This window comes from Felis catus, chromosome C1 (assembly GCF_018350175.1).
Source record: "Felis catus isolate Fca126 chromosome C1, F.catus_Fca126_mat1.0, whole genome shotgun sequence".
Taxonomy (NCBI): Eukaryota; Metazoa; Chordata; class Mammalia; order Carnivora; family Felidae; genus Felis; species Felis catus.
In genome coordinates this window covers 131,515,974-131,534,712 of record NC_058375.1, presented here as the reverse complement: position 1 = coordinate 131,534,712, position 18,739 = coordinate 131,515,974, and the positions used below count along the sequence as shown (strand labels likewise).

The 18,739-nt window shown below is 35.1% G+C and overlaps 1 protein-coding gene across 1 annotated transcript in view; it reads left to right on the top strand.

The window, feature by feature from the left end:
• The window catches only part of LRP1B (LDL receptor related protein 1B), a 1,940,511-nt gene that overhangs the window by 1,857,355 nt on the left and 64,417 nt on the right, over positions 1 to 18,739 (top strand). The window contains exon 86 of the mRNA XM_023259298.2: positions 10,905 to 11,066. Within this exon, the coding sequence (XP_023115066.2) occupies positions 10,905 to 11,066 (162 nt within the window). The remainder of the gene's footprint in view (positions 1 to 10,904; positions 11,067 to 18,739) is intronic.

Here is an 18,739-nt window from a genome sequence, read left to right as displayed (position 1 = left end):
TTTAGAAATATTTAAGCCAAGAAGAGTTTGGTACTCCAGACTATGAATATCTACTCAACCAGCAATGGATCCACAAGGACAAATCTCTATTGATTTTGCTGTCCTGTTAATGGATCCCGAACTACATGTGGATACAGCACAACTTTTAGTGTTTGATTCAAATCATTTGTCCAAATCTTGCTGTATTCTTAGTACATGTATTTTATCTTTGTACCCAGATAGAGTATTAGATCTTGATTTACATAGATAACATGTTCAAAAAAATTATTTTTCAAATTAGTTATATAAATGAGTCCTTATATGAATTCAGCTTGAGATATGGCCATGAAGTTTATTGTCTTATAGCATCTAATTATTTATAATAATATCATATCCAAATAAGTCATCTACAAAGCATTTTTTACTTTTAAAAATATGGGTTTATAAAAACATTGTTTACTATTATAGACTGTAGAACCTCATTATCGCCACACAAATGTTAATTTGTTAAATAAATCCCAGTGGGCAATTCATGGATTTATTCATTGTTGGTTTACTTACAGTTAAGCCTTTTGGCAAATTCCTATGTGGACACTATATGACTAGGGTTTGGGGCAGCTTTAATTAAAATTTATAAGTTTATGACAGTTGTATAGAACTATAATAATTGAACAAAGGAAATGTCACCAGTTAATTAAAAGCACACATCTGAGAGGCATAATTAAAATTTTGCATCTAGGAATGAGTTTTTCCTCATTCCTTAAGTTGTTTTTTTTTTGAAAGAGAGAAAGCTAAAAATAAAATATATGAACTATATTCATATAGAAAAGTACTATAAAATGAAATCGTTTGACATTGATTATATCAGCAAGGGTGCATGTAGTTCATTTCTATGACCTCATAGGAGGAAATTAAGATAAAGTTTGCCTTGAGCAAAATAATGAAAATGAGAGTAAAGAATTGAATTTTTCAATTATTCTATTATAGAAAATAAAGAATAATTTAAGAATGTTTCTCATCATGGATATAATGAGGGTATTTCTGTGATTAAATATATTTATATATTTACAATTAATCTTCACTTTTATAAATATTTATAATCTAAGGTATGTTGATGCTGTTTGGTATTTTCCTTACTCTTATAAGTCTATTATTTAAAATTTCAGTGTTCATATCAAAATGAATCGAGGTTTTCTACACAGCTGATTTAGAGTAATAGAGCAAGAGAGTTTGTAAATTTGGGGCAATATAGCCAAATATTCCCACTCATACAGTTTGGAGTTATGCAGAAGGGAAAACAGTTTTTAATTTGGGAAGTTTGAAAATACATAAAAGCAGGACTGGCTAGGCAAAGGAGTGACAATACAATTTTCTATATAGATAATATTTGTAATGAATATCTTAAATGAATATGAAAAGAAGAAGCAAAAACTCTGCTTGAGCCTTCTCTGTAACCACATCTGTGGACTTGGGCAATGAACGATTTTGTCCCCAGAACTAAAACAGGAGTAAAGAGGAGTAAGGAAAGGCGGTGGGGGGTGGGGCGGGGGGAGATTCTTCTCACTATGTCTCCCTGCAACAGGCAGGGACTTTATAATTGTAAGCAAGTAGATGGTGAGACTTTCCTTTCTCATTCATTCAGGCTCTTTCTGTTCAGGACACTGCCCCCAATATGAAGGTGGCATAGATGATGGCACTGCCATCAAATATTGGCTGCCCTAAAAGTGTTCTCTCCAAGTGTTCTCTCTCCCAGTTAAGCTAGGAACTTTTGGATACCCTGAAAACATCATGGGAGTAGTGACAAAACATGAACACTGATGTGTCTCAAGTCACATCTGTACCTAGGACATGGAGTACACAACCACCTAATTAACATCATGATAAAGGGTACGCATGCCCGCCTTTAACTGCCCATCTTTGTTTTTCTTTCACTTTTACTTATATGACAGCAACTTTTCATTTAAATTAAGCTTGATGTCCTAGCTTCCTCAACATAAATATTGTTTATATTTAGGGAATGCTGAGAGCTGGATATTTGGTCCTACTTGCTTTTTTAAGAATCCAAGAGAATATTAAGTTGAAAATGTAAAATCGAAAACATAAAATAGTGCATATAATGTTAACAAATATGTGACATAGAAAGACATAGCTATGACAAATCAAGTAGGAAAAAAAAAACCAGAAAGCATAGTGAGCAAATGACAGAAGACAAGTCTCACACATACACGCAAACATAGAAAAAAAGAAGATAAGAGGAAAAGAGGGAGGAGGAGTTTGGAGAGGACAAAGCACAGGATCCCAGTCGCACACACATGAAACCAGCATCTTCAAATCACTATAAGAAGAAAATGTTCAGGGTAAAAATCTTGACGCAGGTAATTCGAAAACCGTCATCAAGAGTTTTAAAATTTTTCTGTGTTCTTTAATTAACTAATGTCAGTTTTATAAACATATCCCAAGGATTATATAATGATAAAAAACAAAATATTTAGAAGTGAAGATGTTCAATATACTGTTATTTATAATGTAAAATTAGAGATAGAAACCTGAGTTCAAATAGTATGTAAAACATACCTAAAAGATGAATGTTATATGATAAATAAAACCAGAATTGTAGAATATATAATAATATAGGAAAATATTCATATTGTACTGTATTGCATTTTTATTGAAGTATGGTTGGCACACACTGTTACATTAATTTCATGCGTACAATTGAGTGATTTGGCAACTCTATACGTTATGCTAAGCTCGTCACAAGTGTAGCTACCATCTGTTACCCTACAGTGCTATTAAGGTATCATTGACCATATTCCCAGTGCTGGTACCTTTCATCCTCATGACTTATTCATCCCATAACTGGTAGCCCGTACCTCCCACTCCCCTTCACCCATTTTGCCCATTCCCTAACCCCTCCCCTGTGGCAACCACCAGTTTGTTCTATGGGTCAACTCTTTATATATGTTTGTTTGGGTTTTTAGATTCCATATATAAGTGGGATCATATGGAATTTTTCTTTATCTGAATTATTTCACTTAGCATAGTACCCTTTGGGTCCATCCATGTCATCACAGTGGCAAGATCTCATTCTTTTTCATGGCTGAATAATCTTCCATTGTACATATATATCCTATTTTTATTTATCTATCCAAAGACACTTAGATTACTTCCATATATTGGCTAGTATAAATAATGCTGCATCACTAATCATCAGGTAAATGCAAATCAAAACCACAATGAGATACCACCTCACACCAGTCAGAATAGCTAGTACCAAAAAAAAAAAACAAGAAATAACAAATGTTAGCAAGGATATGGAGAAAAGGGAACCCTCATGCACTGTTGGTAGGAATGAAAATTAGTGTAACCACTATGGAAAATGGTATTTTGAGGTTCCTCAAAAATTAAAAATAGAAACATCATAAGATCCAGTAATTCACATTGCATTTTGAAGTTAAAAAGGACAAGAAGTGGCTATATGAGTCCAAAATGGAAAAAAATGCATACATAAAGTGTCTATATAAGGAAATAGATCCTTCTCTGTATGTATCTATTTTCTAAGCTCCCCAAGTAACATGCATTGCTGTTAGAAAGTAATAAAGTAATAATTATTATTATTGCCAATCACGGTAATTAATATATATTAATTAGACTGCTTATGAGTGGCGGGTGCTGTTCTCAGTCCTTGCACCTTCTCAAAAAACCTGTGAGAGACTGAAAGTAAGATTCTCTCTAATTCTGCTGCTGACTTTATGAAGCACAGTTACTGGTTCATTTGGACCACATGGTGGGAGCAGTACTAAGCTATTCAGTCTTATGACTTTCTAAGCTAATCTCGGATGGTTTGAGTTGGCTTCCTTCTATTCACAGAAAGGACAAAAATATTTCCGTTTCATTTTCACAAAGCTGGCTGAAAACGAACTTTCCAGAGGTATAAATAGATTGTGACCTATAATTTGAAACATGTCAGAATATATTAAGTAGTACTGGGAGGGCGCTAGGTAAAGTCCACAGTTTTTCCTTTTCTTTTTCAGGTTTGGTGAATAGTTCTCTGTAATCTTTATGATGCTTAAGACAACTCGACAGCTATAGTCAACTTACTAAAATTATGTATAAATGGGCACTCACTTTCAGTGCAGGAAAACATTAAATAAAGTGGAAAAGTAGAATGTCAAATCTCTTTATCAAAAAGAGTAGCAATTTTTTAAAGCATTCAAAACTTTTATTGAATCTAAGTCAGAAGTGAAGACAGATTTCACAAAGCAGAGTAGTCTTGGGGGTAAGAGGTCAGGAGAAGAACTTTCTGATAGCAATCTGGTATCCAACTAAATAATGCTGTAGTGACTTATTTCTCAACTTACTATTTTTATCCTATATAAAAGAACAAGAATGTGGGTTTTGTTCAAATACTAAAGATGTTGTGAGTAAAGAGCATGTAACTTTTATTTTTTTTAATGTTTATTTATTTATTTTGAGAGACAGGGAGAGAGAGAGAAAGAGAGAGAGAGAGAGAGAGAAAGAGAAAATGAGTAGGGGAGAGGCAAGGAGAGAGGGGGAGAGAGGATCCCAAGCAGGCTCCACACTCAGCACAGAGCCTGACTCAGGGCTCAGTCTCACAAGTGTGAGATCATGACCTAAGCTGAAATCAAGAGTCAGATGCTTAGCTGATTGAGCCACCCAGGTACCCCAAGAGTATGTAACTTTTAGAGAGTATTTTCATAGAATATTAAATGTAAACATTTGTAAATACATTCTGCAGTTTAAATGTCAATTAAATGCTATTACTTAGACTCAATGTGTTTATCAGACTATTTGAACTAAACAGTGACTGTATACATAGAAGACCAGTAGGTAGAAAACATTACAACCAGGGATAAAAATTTACAATTACCAGACTTACTCAACCAGTACCAAATCAAACAGTATAAGAGGCAAGGTTCACACTGACAAATGAGTATGAATTCAAATAAATTGCTTAGAAAGAGAACTGACTAATGATGCTCACTAGCAGGTATCTACCTCTCAGAAATAATAAACGCTGTCACTGTCTCATAGGAAGCTCACATGTAATTACTTTTGCTAGCATTTCTTCATGGTAATCAACCACACATTTTCAAGCATTATGTGTATATGAAAAAAAAGGGTAATGATTTATTTGTCCAATATTGAGCAGAGAAGTAATTTTGCCTGCTTAAAGTCATACAATATTGATTAAATTGCACTGATGAGTAGCATCTTTATAATCAGCTTAAAAACTGTTTATTAAATAAATCTAGCTTTTAAAGACAGACACCAGTATTACATCAAGTTACTGAAAAATGCCAACAGATCACCTTTTTTTTTAATGTTTATTCATTTTTGAGAAACAGAGAGAGACAGACTGTGAGTGGGGCAATGGGCAAAGAGAGAGGGAGACACAGAATCCAAAGTAGGCTCCAGGCTCTGAGCGGTCAGCCCAGAGCCCGATGCAGGACTCGAACTCATGAACCGCGAGATCATGACCTGAGCTGAAGTCAGGAGCTTAACCGACTGAGCAACCCAGGTGCCCCCAACAGATCACCTTTATGATATTCAGATACAAATATATGCTTTTGAGCATCTTTATTGATATTTATTCATATATTATTTGACTCAAAGCTACACAGCAAATTTTACTCTAAAATTATTAGCAATAAAATAGCGATTTCTATATGGAATATATATTCAGTAATTGTAATATTTTAGAAAATTGGCAGACATAATGTTAACTTTATTCTAGTGACTACTACATTTTGAATGCTTCATAAATGCCAAGAACTCTGGCAAATTTCCTAGATGTATTACCTTATTTAATGCTTATCACTCTGTAATGTCTACATTGTGGCATTTTTCAGATGTGAGCTAGAGTGGTTAAGAAAACTACAATCCAAGAAACTAGATTATTCCAGAGTCAGTGCTCAAAGACATTACCTATTATCAATGACAATAAGCAATATTGTCTGCCCATATCAGAGAAAGAGGCTGGCTATGACTATATAACTAAAAGTAACGTATAGTCAAATAGGCCCATTTATCCAGAGATAAACTATACCCAAATCCTATAAAGTTAATGCTCGTTTAACAAGGAATAATGATAAATCATTGTGATATCCATGTGGTTGCCTATATAATAGAAAAGATTCAGTTTTTGTTAAATACTTTAAAACATTATTTTGAACTGATATATAGGTTGGGTAATGGGCATGTTATTTTCAAAAGAATACATATGGAAAATAATGTGTATGGGGATTCCATATGTAGTTTTTTAATAAAGGAATATGTACTCAGTTGAATTTAAATAATAACCTTTGTTGATTATTTAACAATAATAGTAATATTAATACCAATACCACCACTACTACTAAGAGTAGTAATAATAATATAATAATATGAATAACAATATATGAATAATTAATATATGTTAACAATAATATTAATACTAATGGTAGTAATAATGATACCACCGCTACTAATTGAATACTTGCTGTATGGTAGACATTGTGTCATGTGGTTTACCAGCACATAGTAGGCATTACTATCACCAGTTTACAGAATGAGATGCAAAATGAGATCTAGTGAGGAAAGCTGTTTTCCAAAAACACACAATTAATAAATATCTAATAGGATCTGATTTCCAGGTCTGCCTAATACCAAAAAACAAACTAACAAATAATTTAACTTTGTATCAAATTTATTTAGTTTCTGTTAATTATTCTTATGAACTATTTCTGAATCAATCATCTTTACTGAGACTAGTTTTGGTATGGAAGGGTCTTGCAAGGCCAGTGAAGTTTAAAGAACTTTGTTAAAATCTAAGACATTTCCATTTTTCTTGTGAGCAATCCAATCTTTAGTTGTGTCAATGAGTATTCCTTAATAATATTTATTATTGATTATAGGTATTTAATGCCTTTAGTTATATTTTCACTGTATTTAACATTAGTTACTATTGGTTATCCAGTTAAATTTGAACAGTTTATTATTTATTTACCTTGTTGCATGAAAATTTGCTGGAACATTTTAGAGAATATATGCAACCAGTTCCCATTTATTTATGAATAGCAGATAAATTAATAATAAATTAATGGAGCAAATAAACTAAGCTCCATTTATTGTATACAGCTAGTAAGGCACTTTGCTAACATATCGTGTCATGTTGAACTTGAGTATGGAGCAGACCTAGCACTGAGAGAACCTAGTCTACAGAAATCTACAGAACCTATGCTACCAGAACAATGTTTGTGAGATGAATTTTCTCCCCTGTGGGTCCTACTGAGCATCCAGAGACATGCTCGAGACATACGACAAAGACTGAGAATGAAGGTCTGTCATTTAGAAAGGACAATGAGCCTAGAGTCAGAAAAATGAGCCTGAAGCATTCAGATAGAGAGACAAATATTGAAGCCATGAAATTGTATTGTATCACCAAAAAGAAGTTTGGAAGAACATATTTTAAGACCCAGAATGAGAAAACATAAAGGCAATTGAAAAGGACAGTTACAGAAAAAGAGAAATCAACAATAGCAGTATTTTAGAAACCAAGCAGAGATAGAAATTTTAAGAGTAGATGTGTAATAAAAAATTTAAAAAAAATAAATTTCAAAAATAAAATGTGTAAAATTATGGAGAACATTTGAGAAGGATGATTAAAAAGAAATCAGTGGATTCAGTGATTAAGAGATCAGAGATAAGCTTTGCAAAAGGACATAAATATACAGTAAAGACAACACCACACATTAACATCTCGATTCCTAAACCTTTCTTTCTGCTAGGGAATCAGAATTCATTTATGTGAGCAATACATACATATTGAAAGGTCTGGCTTCTCTTGTGAAATAACGAAGCATGTTTGGAAAGTAAAGAGAGAAAGTTTGAAAATGTTGGAGTCTGAGAGTGAGGTTGATGGAGAATTTCTGCTTTATCCCATCACTGCCATACAAATTCAAATTTAACTTTGTCTTAAATAGATAATGGAGATAAAATGTGTAATTTAAGACAGTTTTCCAAAAGATTTTCTTAGAATGTTACAGTGTTTTTTTTTTTAGGACACCGTTCCAAAGTCATACTGCTATATAGTGAATCTCATTCAGTAGAAACAACAACAACAGTAATAAACAATTAGAACTAAAGTGTCACTGAGTACTTTCTATGTGCCTAGAACTTTTAGAAATGCTTTGCATGTATAATCTCATTTATTTTCTCTGATTCTACACAGCAGCCCTATGAGAAAGGTACTATTATTATCCCCATTTTTGCATAGGGGAAATGAGAAGTGACGCCCATGGTCCCACAACCAGTAATTGGCACAGATAGTGTATATCCAGGCAGTCTGACAACCCACACTTTTAAGCCCTGAATGCTATAGAAACCAGACAGATTAGAACCAACAAACTGAACCTCCCCTTCCTTCCTCAGGTTAATTGATGCTTTGTTTGATTACACTACCCTTGTAGGCTGTCAACTCCCAACCTCCCTGGATGCATCGCTGCTGTAAATCTATACCTTAGTCATTGTAACGGCACTGTTGCCTTTTCAAATGCCAAAATCAAGTTGAGCTACCTAAAAAAATCTCTATAAATGAATCCAATGCAACTTGTTAGGATGCACACAGAGAGATTCATGAGTATATTAGATGGAGCCCATTATAAAATTCTGTGACAGAAAGTTCGTTTCCCATCAGCAATCAAAAGATCTGCTGTTATCAACACAGTTTCAAGTTGTTCGTGTTCCCCTGAATATGAAGATTTCTCTTGTCAAAAAGAAATCTTCTTTTTAAAGGAAAAGAAGAGCCTTTTCAAAATAATTCAGCCAGAATCTAAATGATTTGAGGCATATGCCAGGGAAGAGGGATTTAGGGAACCTGGCCACTGCCCTAGTTGACATGAAAGCATGATGTCATTCTCTCAGTGACTGGGACAGAGAAGTTTTCAAGTGCCATAGTGGGTTGCATTTGTTTCCTTTAAACTATTATTTTAATGTTCTTCACTCTTAATTTAAAAAAAAAAAAAACTAAAAAATAATGTAGAAAAACATAAATCTACAGTGTTTAAGTCCTACCATCATAGGACCCTTTTTTCTGATTGTTCTATGCGTTTTGATTGCTCCTATATTTTCTGTGCTGTTTGTTTCACCTTTAGTTCATGTTAATTTGTGTTCCTGTTTATATGTTCTGTTTCTCTGTAAGGCATTCACTGGTTCTTACTGATGAAGAGAAATTACTTCTTTTGTTCAGGGCTTTCATTTTCCTTAGTAACTGTTCCAACAATTCTCTGTCCTCTTCATCTTCAAGCACTATTCATTCTCTTGTTGTGTCTATTTTTTTATCCATTATTGTTCCCATGAAGAAATTTTGTCTATATGTAAGTATCAACTAGAAAATTCACTACCATTATAAGAAAAATATTTACCCAAAAGTTTTAAAGCCATTTTCTGGGAATGGTAAACATGATGTTACTCAGCTTTCAATGTACATACAATTTACCTTGTTTCTCAACCTATTAATAGGCGTTTATCTGCCACCAAACTAATCACATTTATAAATAACTTTTAAAGCAATGCTACTCACCATAAAAATGTATATAACTTTCTTCATTGAGAAGCAGTAGCTTCAAGCGTGTTTAAGTATATGGAGCACTTTCAAAGCAAAATAAATAAATTGTGGAAGCTTGATTTATTTATTCTCTTGGAAAGGAGGGCGCATTTTATTTTAGAGACATTTTATTCACTTACGAATGCTTTTCAAAAAAAAACGTAGAATGTAGAATCTATGGCAATAGAGAAAACTTATATCATTTTCACAGTTCAAGTCTTAAGCCTTATCTCATACATTTTTATGACCATTCTAATTATGCCTCATGTCTACAAAGGTGAGAGAGGAGATGGTTGGATAGTCTCTAATACTACTCAACTGACATTTCTGAGTCCTAGTTAATTCAGATCTATACCTGAATTTCTTTTTTATTCCCTTTCATGTTATTTCTTTACATTTGCACAACCTCTCAACTTCATTCTTTGCCCATCACAAATGAGAGCCATTATTTCATTTTGTTTTCCTTAATCTCTCCTACAGAGCTATTTCTGTCCTCCATTTTCCACTTCGTCCTTGATGAAAGCAGTTAGAGAGACTCATTCCTGATTTAACAGTTAACTGTGTTATGTTCCAAACACCTTAAAGGATCGTTCACCTTTTCTTCTGAAGTTCGTTCTTACAGAGCAAATAAAAATATCCATAGATGGTCCATTAGATTTGCTCCTGTGTGCTGTTAACATTAGGCTTTAAATCATCTTTCCAGACTGCAAGTAACAGTACTTTCCCATGAATAAAAGTATCAAAATGAAATAAAATAGGACTTAATAAGTGCTTATATACTAAATACAGTATGTATATTGACATCAACTAAAATTACTAATTACATAAATATTATAGAAGGCATGCCCACTTTAAACTTTTAAAAATATTTATTTATAAATCTAAGCTCATGCCTTACCAGTGGTAGTACATGATGATTGAATACTGAGAAATAGGATTGTTTACATTTTATATTCTAATAGCTAATACAAGCTGTATCAAAAATAATTTAAAAAGCAAAATGGACATGATGAGAAAAGTATAAAGAATAACACAAGTACTTCAGAACATACTACACCTGTATAAATGTGTAATTAATCAAAAAATGCACTCTGGTTGTTTTACCTGAGGTGAACCTGACTTATCTTCTATGCTGGGCTCTATTGAAACATGGGAACATTGACACCCACAGAGGTCATGTTATTGCCTAAATTCACAGATGAGTTAGTGGACTAACCTTGAACGGAATCCTGGCTTCCTGTTTCTTACCTAGTGAGGATTCCATGAAAACAATTTCAGTCAAATAATTTCCTTTTTGTTATGTTTTCTTTTCCAACAGGAAGACCCACCTGCAGTTGTGCACTGGGGTTCACTGGACCAAACTGTGGGAAGACTGTCTGTGAGGATTTCTGTCAAAATGGAGGAGCCTGCAGTGTCACTGCCGGCAACCAGCCCTCCTGCCACTGCCAGCCTGAGCACACCGGAGACAGATGCCAGTACTGTAAGTGAGAGTGACTCCCACAACACAGTCTGATAGCATGCTTTCATGTTTAAATTAAGTAACTTTCTTATCTCTATTTTCCCTCCCTCCTCTCAATTTCAACAACCCCCTATTTTTCAGGGTCACTCCCTCCATCACCCCAACTCTCAACAATTATTTACATTGTTTCTCATCCTTCTCATTTTAAAGATTCTGTTTCTTCCTTCCCTACCTAAGGCTCCATAAACCATCACTGTAATCATCCCCTTGTATATACCCTCAATTTCCTTTTTCCTTCTTCCCCTTCTATTACACTTTCCTAGAAAATTGTAACCATGGTTAAATCCAATTCTCCGTCTGTTCTGAACTGGTGTCCCACTGCTGGATGCAACGGAAGAAGAACATGTAATCATACAGACTGGTCTCACCTGAGATTTTATCACTAATTTCAAATGGGCACTTACTATGGCTTCTAGTATTTTGCTAATGTATCAACTCTCCTAGATGTCTATGTCAAATCTTCATCTTTCTCCTCAAACTTCCAATACCTGCTCCCCAAGTTTATCCTCAGTTCAGGAACTTAATATCTTTTTTAAAAAAATATTTATTTTTTTCAGAGGGAAAGAGAACGTGCTTATGCCTGTGAAGTGGGGGAGGGGCAAAGAGAGAGGGAGAGAGAATCTTAAGCAGACTCCATGCCCAGCCTGATGTAGGACTGGATCTCTGACTGTGAGGTCATGACCTGAGCTGAAATCAAGAGTCAGACTGAAAGAGCCACCCAGGCACTCCAGGAATTTGCTTTCTATTTCATTGATCAAAATAGAATCGATCTAGAGAGAATTACCACAAGCTCTCACCATCACATCCCTCAAACTACATTATCTTATATCCATGTACTCTGTCTTATGAGCAGGAACCCCATGCTACGTCTAATGCTATGCTATCCACTCATACATTAAATCCCTTTTAACTACTCATAGACACATCTCTTACAACTGTCCCCTTTTTATCAGTATATTCCTCTCTCCCTAGCTCTTCCTTGAACAACCTTGCCTTGTGCCCACATCTCATACTACCCACAACTTTATTTCCCTGCTTATTTTTTTTACCCTCATTACTATCCAAAATAGAAGCATTATTCTAACGAGTTGTTATATGCTACAGTTCCCTATTTTTCTTTTGACCTCACCTCTGTCAGGTTTTTATCTTCACTATTTTGCTGAAATATCTTTCATCAGACAAGTTAATTTATTTTATTGTCATCCATGTTCTCATATCCAATGGCCAATTATCAATTCTTATCTTACCCCACATTCAGCAGTTAATCACTCCCTAGTTTAAAAATGGCCATTTCTTTACATTTGCCACTCTCTTGTTTCCACTCCCATTTTACTGGCTGCTTCTTTTCACCATCTTTGGCTGGTTCCTCCTCATCTCTCTGACCTTTAAACATTGGAGCAGCTGATGACTGTACTTATGCCTCCTTTTTTTCTCAAAAACACTCATTCCTTGAGCCTGTGACTCAAAGGAACACTTTCATAAACAGTTTTAAAAATACACTTTCCCAAACATCACCTCCAAAGATTCTGATTCTGTTAGGCTGCAATATTATTTAAAGTTTTCCACATGTGTCACATATGTGACCAAAATTGAGACCTACTACCTAGAATTTTCCAACTAATTGTATGATTTTTAATATCGTCCAGATACAAATGATTCCAAATGTATATCTCTGGCTAAACTTATCTCCTGAATTCCAGATTTTTATACCTAAGTATCTATTGGACACTTTGAGCTGGCTCTAAATTAACTTGATTTTCTTACTCAAACTTACTTCTATCACAGTTTTCCCTATGTCTATAAAAGGAAACATGATTCAGGTGCAAAAATCTTGGATTCATTTTTTTTTATTTAATCTAACCCACTATATTAACTTTTTAAAGATTTTTATATTTATTTTAATTCCAGTATAGTTAATGTACCGTGTCATATTAGTTTCAGGTGTACAATATAGTAATTCAACAATCCCATCCATCACCCAGTGCTCATCACCATAAGTGTACTCCTTAATCATCTTAATCCATCATCTATTTTGGATTCATTCTTGATTGCTCTCTTTGTTTACACCTCAGTTTCTTTCTCACTTTTTTTTTCCTGTAAGACATACCCAGAATTTGAACACTTCTCACCAGCTCCATCCCCACTGCCTTCATCAAAACTACTGGCATTTCTTATCTGGATTATTACTAACTGATCTCCATGTTTTCTCTCTGTACCCTCTCTACCTATTCTCAAAAGAGTAGCCACAGCTGTATGTTGTATTCATAATAAAAAGAATGGTTTTTTTATATCAATCACATTTACTGAGATCTTTCTAAATCCAGGCACTCTTGTAGTTACTTCTTTTTTGACATTAATTCTAATAACCCATTTAATCCCACTAATGAACTAGGTGTTGTCTTCATTCTCATTTTACAGAGGAGGCTACTGAGGAGGCACAAAGAGCCTCCTGAAGATGGCACAGTTAGTAAATGGGAGAGCCAGGAATCTCCCACAGGCAATCCAACCCTTAAAGTTACTCAATGTTCTGGCCCCAGACAGTTTGATATCTGTTCAAACCCTCACAGAGAGTAGCCTGGGTCTCTGGTCACGGTAGGAAGTACATGGAACAGCATTGAATCAAGCAATATGCACTGACTGAATTGAGAAGCAAAGACAACATTAAATATGTTCTCTCTGGTGTTATAGTGTGCGGGGGCACTTCTGCTGTAGCAAAGAGACAAATTTGGTTTCAAATTGGTGTTTCCTTTTCTAAGTATATTCTTTTCTTCCTTTTTTTTTAAGTTTATTTATTTATTTTGAGAGGTTGGGGAGGGGGGGAAGCAAAGAGAGAGGGATAGAGAATCCCAAGCAGGCTCCTAGTGTCAGCATGGGCTGGAACTCATGAACCGTGAGATCATGACCTGAGCCAAAATCAAGAGTCAGATGTTTAACTGACTGAGCCATCCAGGTGTCCCTAAATATATATTCTGCTCCTGTAGACTAGCCTCTTGACATATATAGATGCCACTACCCTCAGCCAATGCTCTTTTCACATTGCTTACCTAATTTATCTCTCAAATGATGTTTCACAGGCCAGCAGAGTTTATCTGGCAAAAACAGTCCAGTCATATGCAGGTATCCCCACTCACATATTGTTTAAGGTCTTCATCGCTCTCCCCTCCCTCTTGTTCCTCTCAACCTAGCAGAATATGTCAGCACAACTTCCACTTACTGACTCATGAGCTTTTTCTTTTCAGTTCCAATATTCTCACAACCCTGAAAGATTTCCAAGTGAACCAGGGACATCGCCAACAATTATTCTGCATAATTCAGACCCTCATTACTGTCCAGATTATTTTTGCAGCCTCTCCTTTACTCTAGTAAAGGAGAACTTATCATGATTCTCCACATGTCAGTTCCCCTGGCATTGTGACTTTCTCCTGGTATTCTCTTCCTCTGGAATGGACTTTCCTTGGATTCTTCCTCACCTTCATCTCTCCATGCAAAATTCTATCTTTCTGTCCCCGTCCAGTTTAAAGGGCATTTCCTTTTTGAAGTTGTTCACATCAACCCTCAGTTTGAACGAATCCCTTTCTCTTCTGAATTTTCAAGTCACTGCTTCTTTACCTCTGTCTGTTTCTATTCACTTTTATCTGATATTAGTGTTAATTATGTGCATTCCTCCTATTTGTCTAAGATGACCTCTTTGAAATTACACCCAACAATGGCATTTGTCGAATAAATAAATAATCATAGATAAATAAATGAAAGCAGTTTGGAGATGAGTTAATAAAAGAACAATCAACTTAATGTACAAGAGCTACATTTAATCAGGGTACAACCATCTGGTATTTTTCTGTGCAGCTTTTCTCTGTTCCCAATTGGTCCATCATCATAGGATGTCGATCTTTTTCTTTAATTAAAAAAAATTTTAAGAAGCATTGCCATTTTTTATTCTCTTTGATCTAACTTAAAAAATTGCTATGTGGCCATCGTTATAGCAATTTGGTTTCTTAAAAAGAATAAATTCCGTTAGCATATATTTTAATTGGCAACTTAATGGAATCACAGTCTGAGGTAGCCTGATGCATTATAAAAGGCTGCATTATCATTTTATTATCACTATTAGCAGTCATAGCACTTCCCACCTTTTACTGCAAAGCACTTATTAAAATTAACCAATTAATCCTTAGACAGAGGTTAAATAACTTGCTCAAGGTCCCAAAGTAGTAATATTGTAGTCAGAATCGGACCCCAGGAGTTGTTGATCAAGATGTCAACAAACATTCCTGCAGTATGGTGATGCTGTTCTTTGGCAGCAAAATAAGTCTGTGGACAGTGCCATTAAAATGATAAATCCAGCAGCTGACAAAAGCATAATAAATTGAGGATCTATTATATGTGAGTCGGCAAGGTTCAGTGGACCTGGTATTCTGTCAAAATTGTATCTTGCATATATACAAAATCTTCTCTCCAGAAATGAAGGAATGACAGAATGGTTCATTACAGTGCCTAATTAAAGGTCCATTAGTGGGAGGTAAAACATCAGTTCTTAGTTGTGCTGAGTAAAAACATTTCACAATTCTAATGGCAATATAAAATCCTGAGGTCTAAATGGAAATTAATTTTAACAGCAGCACTCAGGGAGGAGAGACAGAGATAAATAATGGCAAAGTAAAATTAAGTATTCTTTAAGTAAGTTGTTTAAGAACAAATACAGTTCCATTTTGTGCAGATCTGGAGCAAGGATTTCTAGGATAAGTCAAAAAAAATTATAAGCATGGCATTTTGCATTTAAATCTAGATGTTAAATATGAGGTTATTAGTAATTAAATAGTGATAATATTAAGACAAAAGGGCCAATGAGGGCCAGCTCAAATCTGTGTCTAAGAGCTGGGTGTTAAAATCAAATAGCAATCTGTTTGTCCTCTCATTGATATTTTTAATCAGTAATATGCTTGGAGAACCATTATAATTTCAGTTACCGTTCAGTTTATTAGAAATACACCTGTAGGGGGCCCCTGGGTAGCTCAGTTGGTGAAGCATCTGATTCTTAACTCTTGTTGAGCCCCATGTAGGGCTCTGCACTGACAGAGTAGAGCCTGCTTAGGATTCTCATTCTCTCTCCCTTTCCCTCTTTCTCTGCCCCTCACCCACTGGTGGACTCACTCTCTCCCTCTCAAAATAAATAAATAAACTTAAAAAAAAAAAGAAAGAAAGCAATATACCTTTATGGTTTATTCCCATTGGTTCCAATAAATACAGACATTAAGTACTAGCTCAAGTTTATAAAATTAGGAATACTCAGACAGTAATCCAACCATTTCATCTATTGTAACTGGTTTTAGAACTGTAGTCTATCAAGTACCTTATAAAAGTTAAAAAGCATAGATGTTGTCAACCACATGTGATGACATCATGTGATTATTTTTACCATTTGCTTTGCAGAGCAATTTTGTTTCACTAGTCAACTGGTCAGTGAATATGTTTGGTGTTCACCATGGGCCTGTCACTGTTAGGCATTGCAAAAAGAGCTGTGTCAGAGATATTCCTTGCCCTCAAAGGCTTTAGAAGCTAATGTGTGATTCCAAAAATGATATGACTTATGTTATAAGTCAGGTTAATGAAATACAGTGGCTAGCAGAATCCAGGAAAGAATACAGAATTCAGCCTGTAGGAAAGATTTCTAGAAGGAAGTGACATGTACGCTGAGGCCAGAAGAAAGAAGAAGCTAACCAGATGAAGAGAAGCAGTGAGTGGAATAGAATTTACAAAAGCCCAGAGGGGAAAGACTTTTTCTATTTATCTTTTCTGTTTCTATTTGATTTTCCTAGGGGAGGGTCACCAAGGGAAATAATAAATCATTGAAAATGTATAATGTATAGGTCACAGAGAAATGTGGGGCTATACATTATTTTATGTAATATATGAACATCTGATGTTTTACCAGATTCTCATACAACCCTGTGAAGTTAGTATTATTAGTCTAGTTTTACAATTGCCAAAAATGAGATTAAGCCATTCTCCCTAATCTGCTCCATTAAAGAACATAGGAGCCATAATTTGTACCCTTGTGGGTCTGCCTCCAAAAGTAGCTTCTTCTGTTGTATTTTCCTGTCACCTGATATCCTGACCATTCTGCCGCATCTTTTTAGGCTCATTATGAGAACATTCAAAGCTCATGTCACTCACGGGTTGCCAGTTTCTACTCCAATGAAAACAGGTGTTAATAAGAATTTTAATCTGGAGTTGATTAAACCAATGGCAAGCCCAAACAGAAGAGACCAAAGGATTTTAATAACGACCAGGAAAATAGAATAAAATGTTTTCAGTTGTCGCTGTTAGTATGAAGGACAATTAGAACTAAGCCTAGAACGCTAGGAAAGGATCATGAGAAACTAGCTATTTCTTAAGTATGAGAACTAGCTATTTCTTAAGTGTGCAAGTATTCACGATTCTTAGAGGATTCACAACTAGTGTGACAAAGTAATTTGGAACTTGGGCTAAGGGTCCCCTGATTCTTTTTCTCTTGGTGAGAACACAAGCACTGCCTTTATTCAGGCCTCTTGCCTGGATTACTACAATGCATTCACTGCCCTATTCTTTCTTCCAACACTGGAAACCCATTCGTTGTCTCTAAAATGTGCCCCTTTATGGGACACCTGGGTGGCTCAGTAGGTTAAGTGTCTGACTTCAACTCAGGTCGTATCTCCCAGTCCATGGGTTTGAACCCCGCATGGAGCTCTGTGCCTCCAGCTCAGAGCCTGGAACCTGCTTCAGATTCTCTCTGCCCTTCCCCCACTCACACTCTGTCTCTGTATCTGTCTCTGTCTCTGTCTGTCTCTCTCTCTCTCTCTGTCTCTCAAAAATAAATAAACATTAAAAATAGTAAAAATAGAAAAAGTAAAATGTGCCCCTTTACACATGGGCTCCTCAATGTCTCTAACCTCTCTAGTCCTCCTACTTTGTCTTCTTAACCTGCCTTTGCCCTAGGACACCCAGCACTTCTCTTTGACATTTTCACCCTGTGTTTATATCATCATTCATGTTCTTGACTCTCTACCCCCCTAGAATATGAAACAGGCCGTGATGTTATGCATACCTCATCAATCTTGGGGTTTAATTCAGTGCTTGGACTTAGGTATGTGAATAAATGTAAACAAAGTAGAAAGGGCTTATTTCCTGGCAGCCAGGCCCATTTTTTGTCTGTGCTCTGACAAGATTACACTTACAAAAGTTCTAGGCCACCTTTACTGAGCAGCTGATTAAGACATGAATTCCATGAGAAACTTTGTGCTTGTGTTTTCAGCTTGAAAAAAAAAATAGTGTAAAAATAGAATTAAGTTTGAATTAATCGGTGTAAAGGAAAATAAATACATTTCTTTTCTCATGTGACTATGATAGAAGAATAGTAAGCTAGGGTAGGGTAACGTAGTAATTTTATTGTCTTATTCTGCATGGTTTAGAGGAAGTTGTCAGAATTAGAGAAATATTACTGAAGATAATTTTACCTAGTATAAAACTGGAATTATTCAAAACAGATATTTACTATTACTGTTATGCCATCATTTGGAAATATAAAAATAATAATAGGGAAAAGATTAAGGGATGATGTGCATATATAAAAAAGAATTTATTGGAAACTGAGGTAA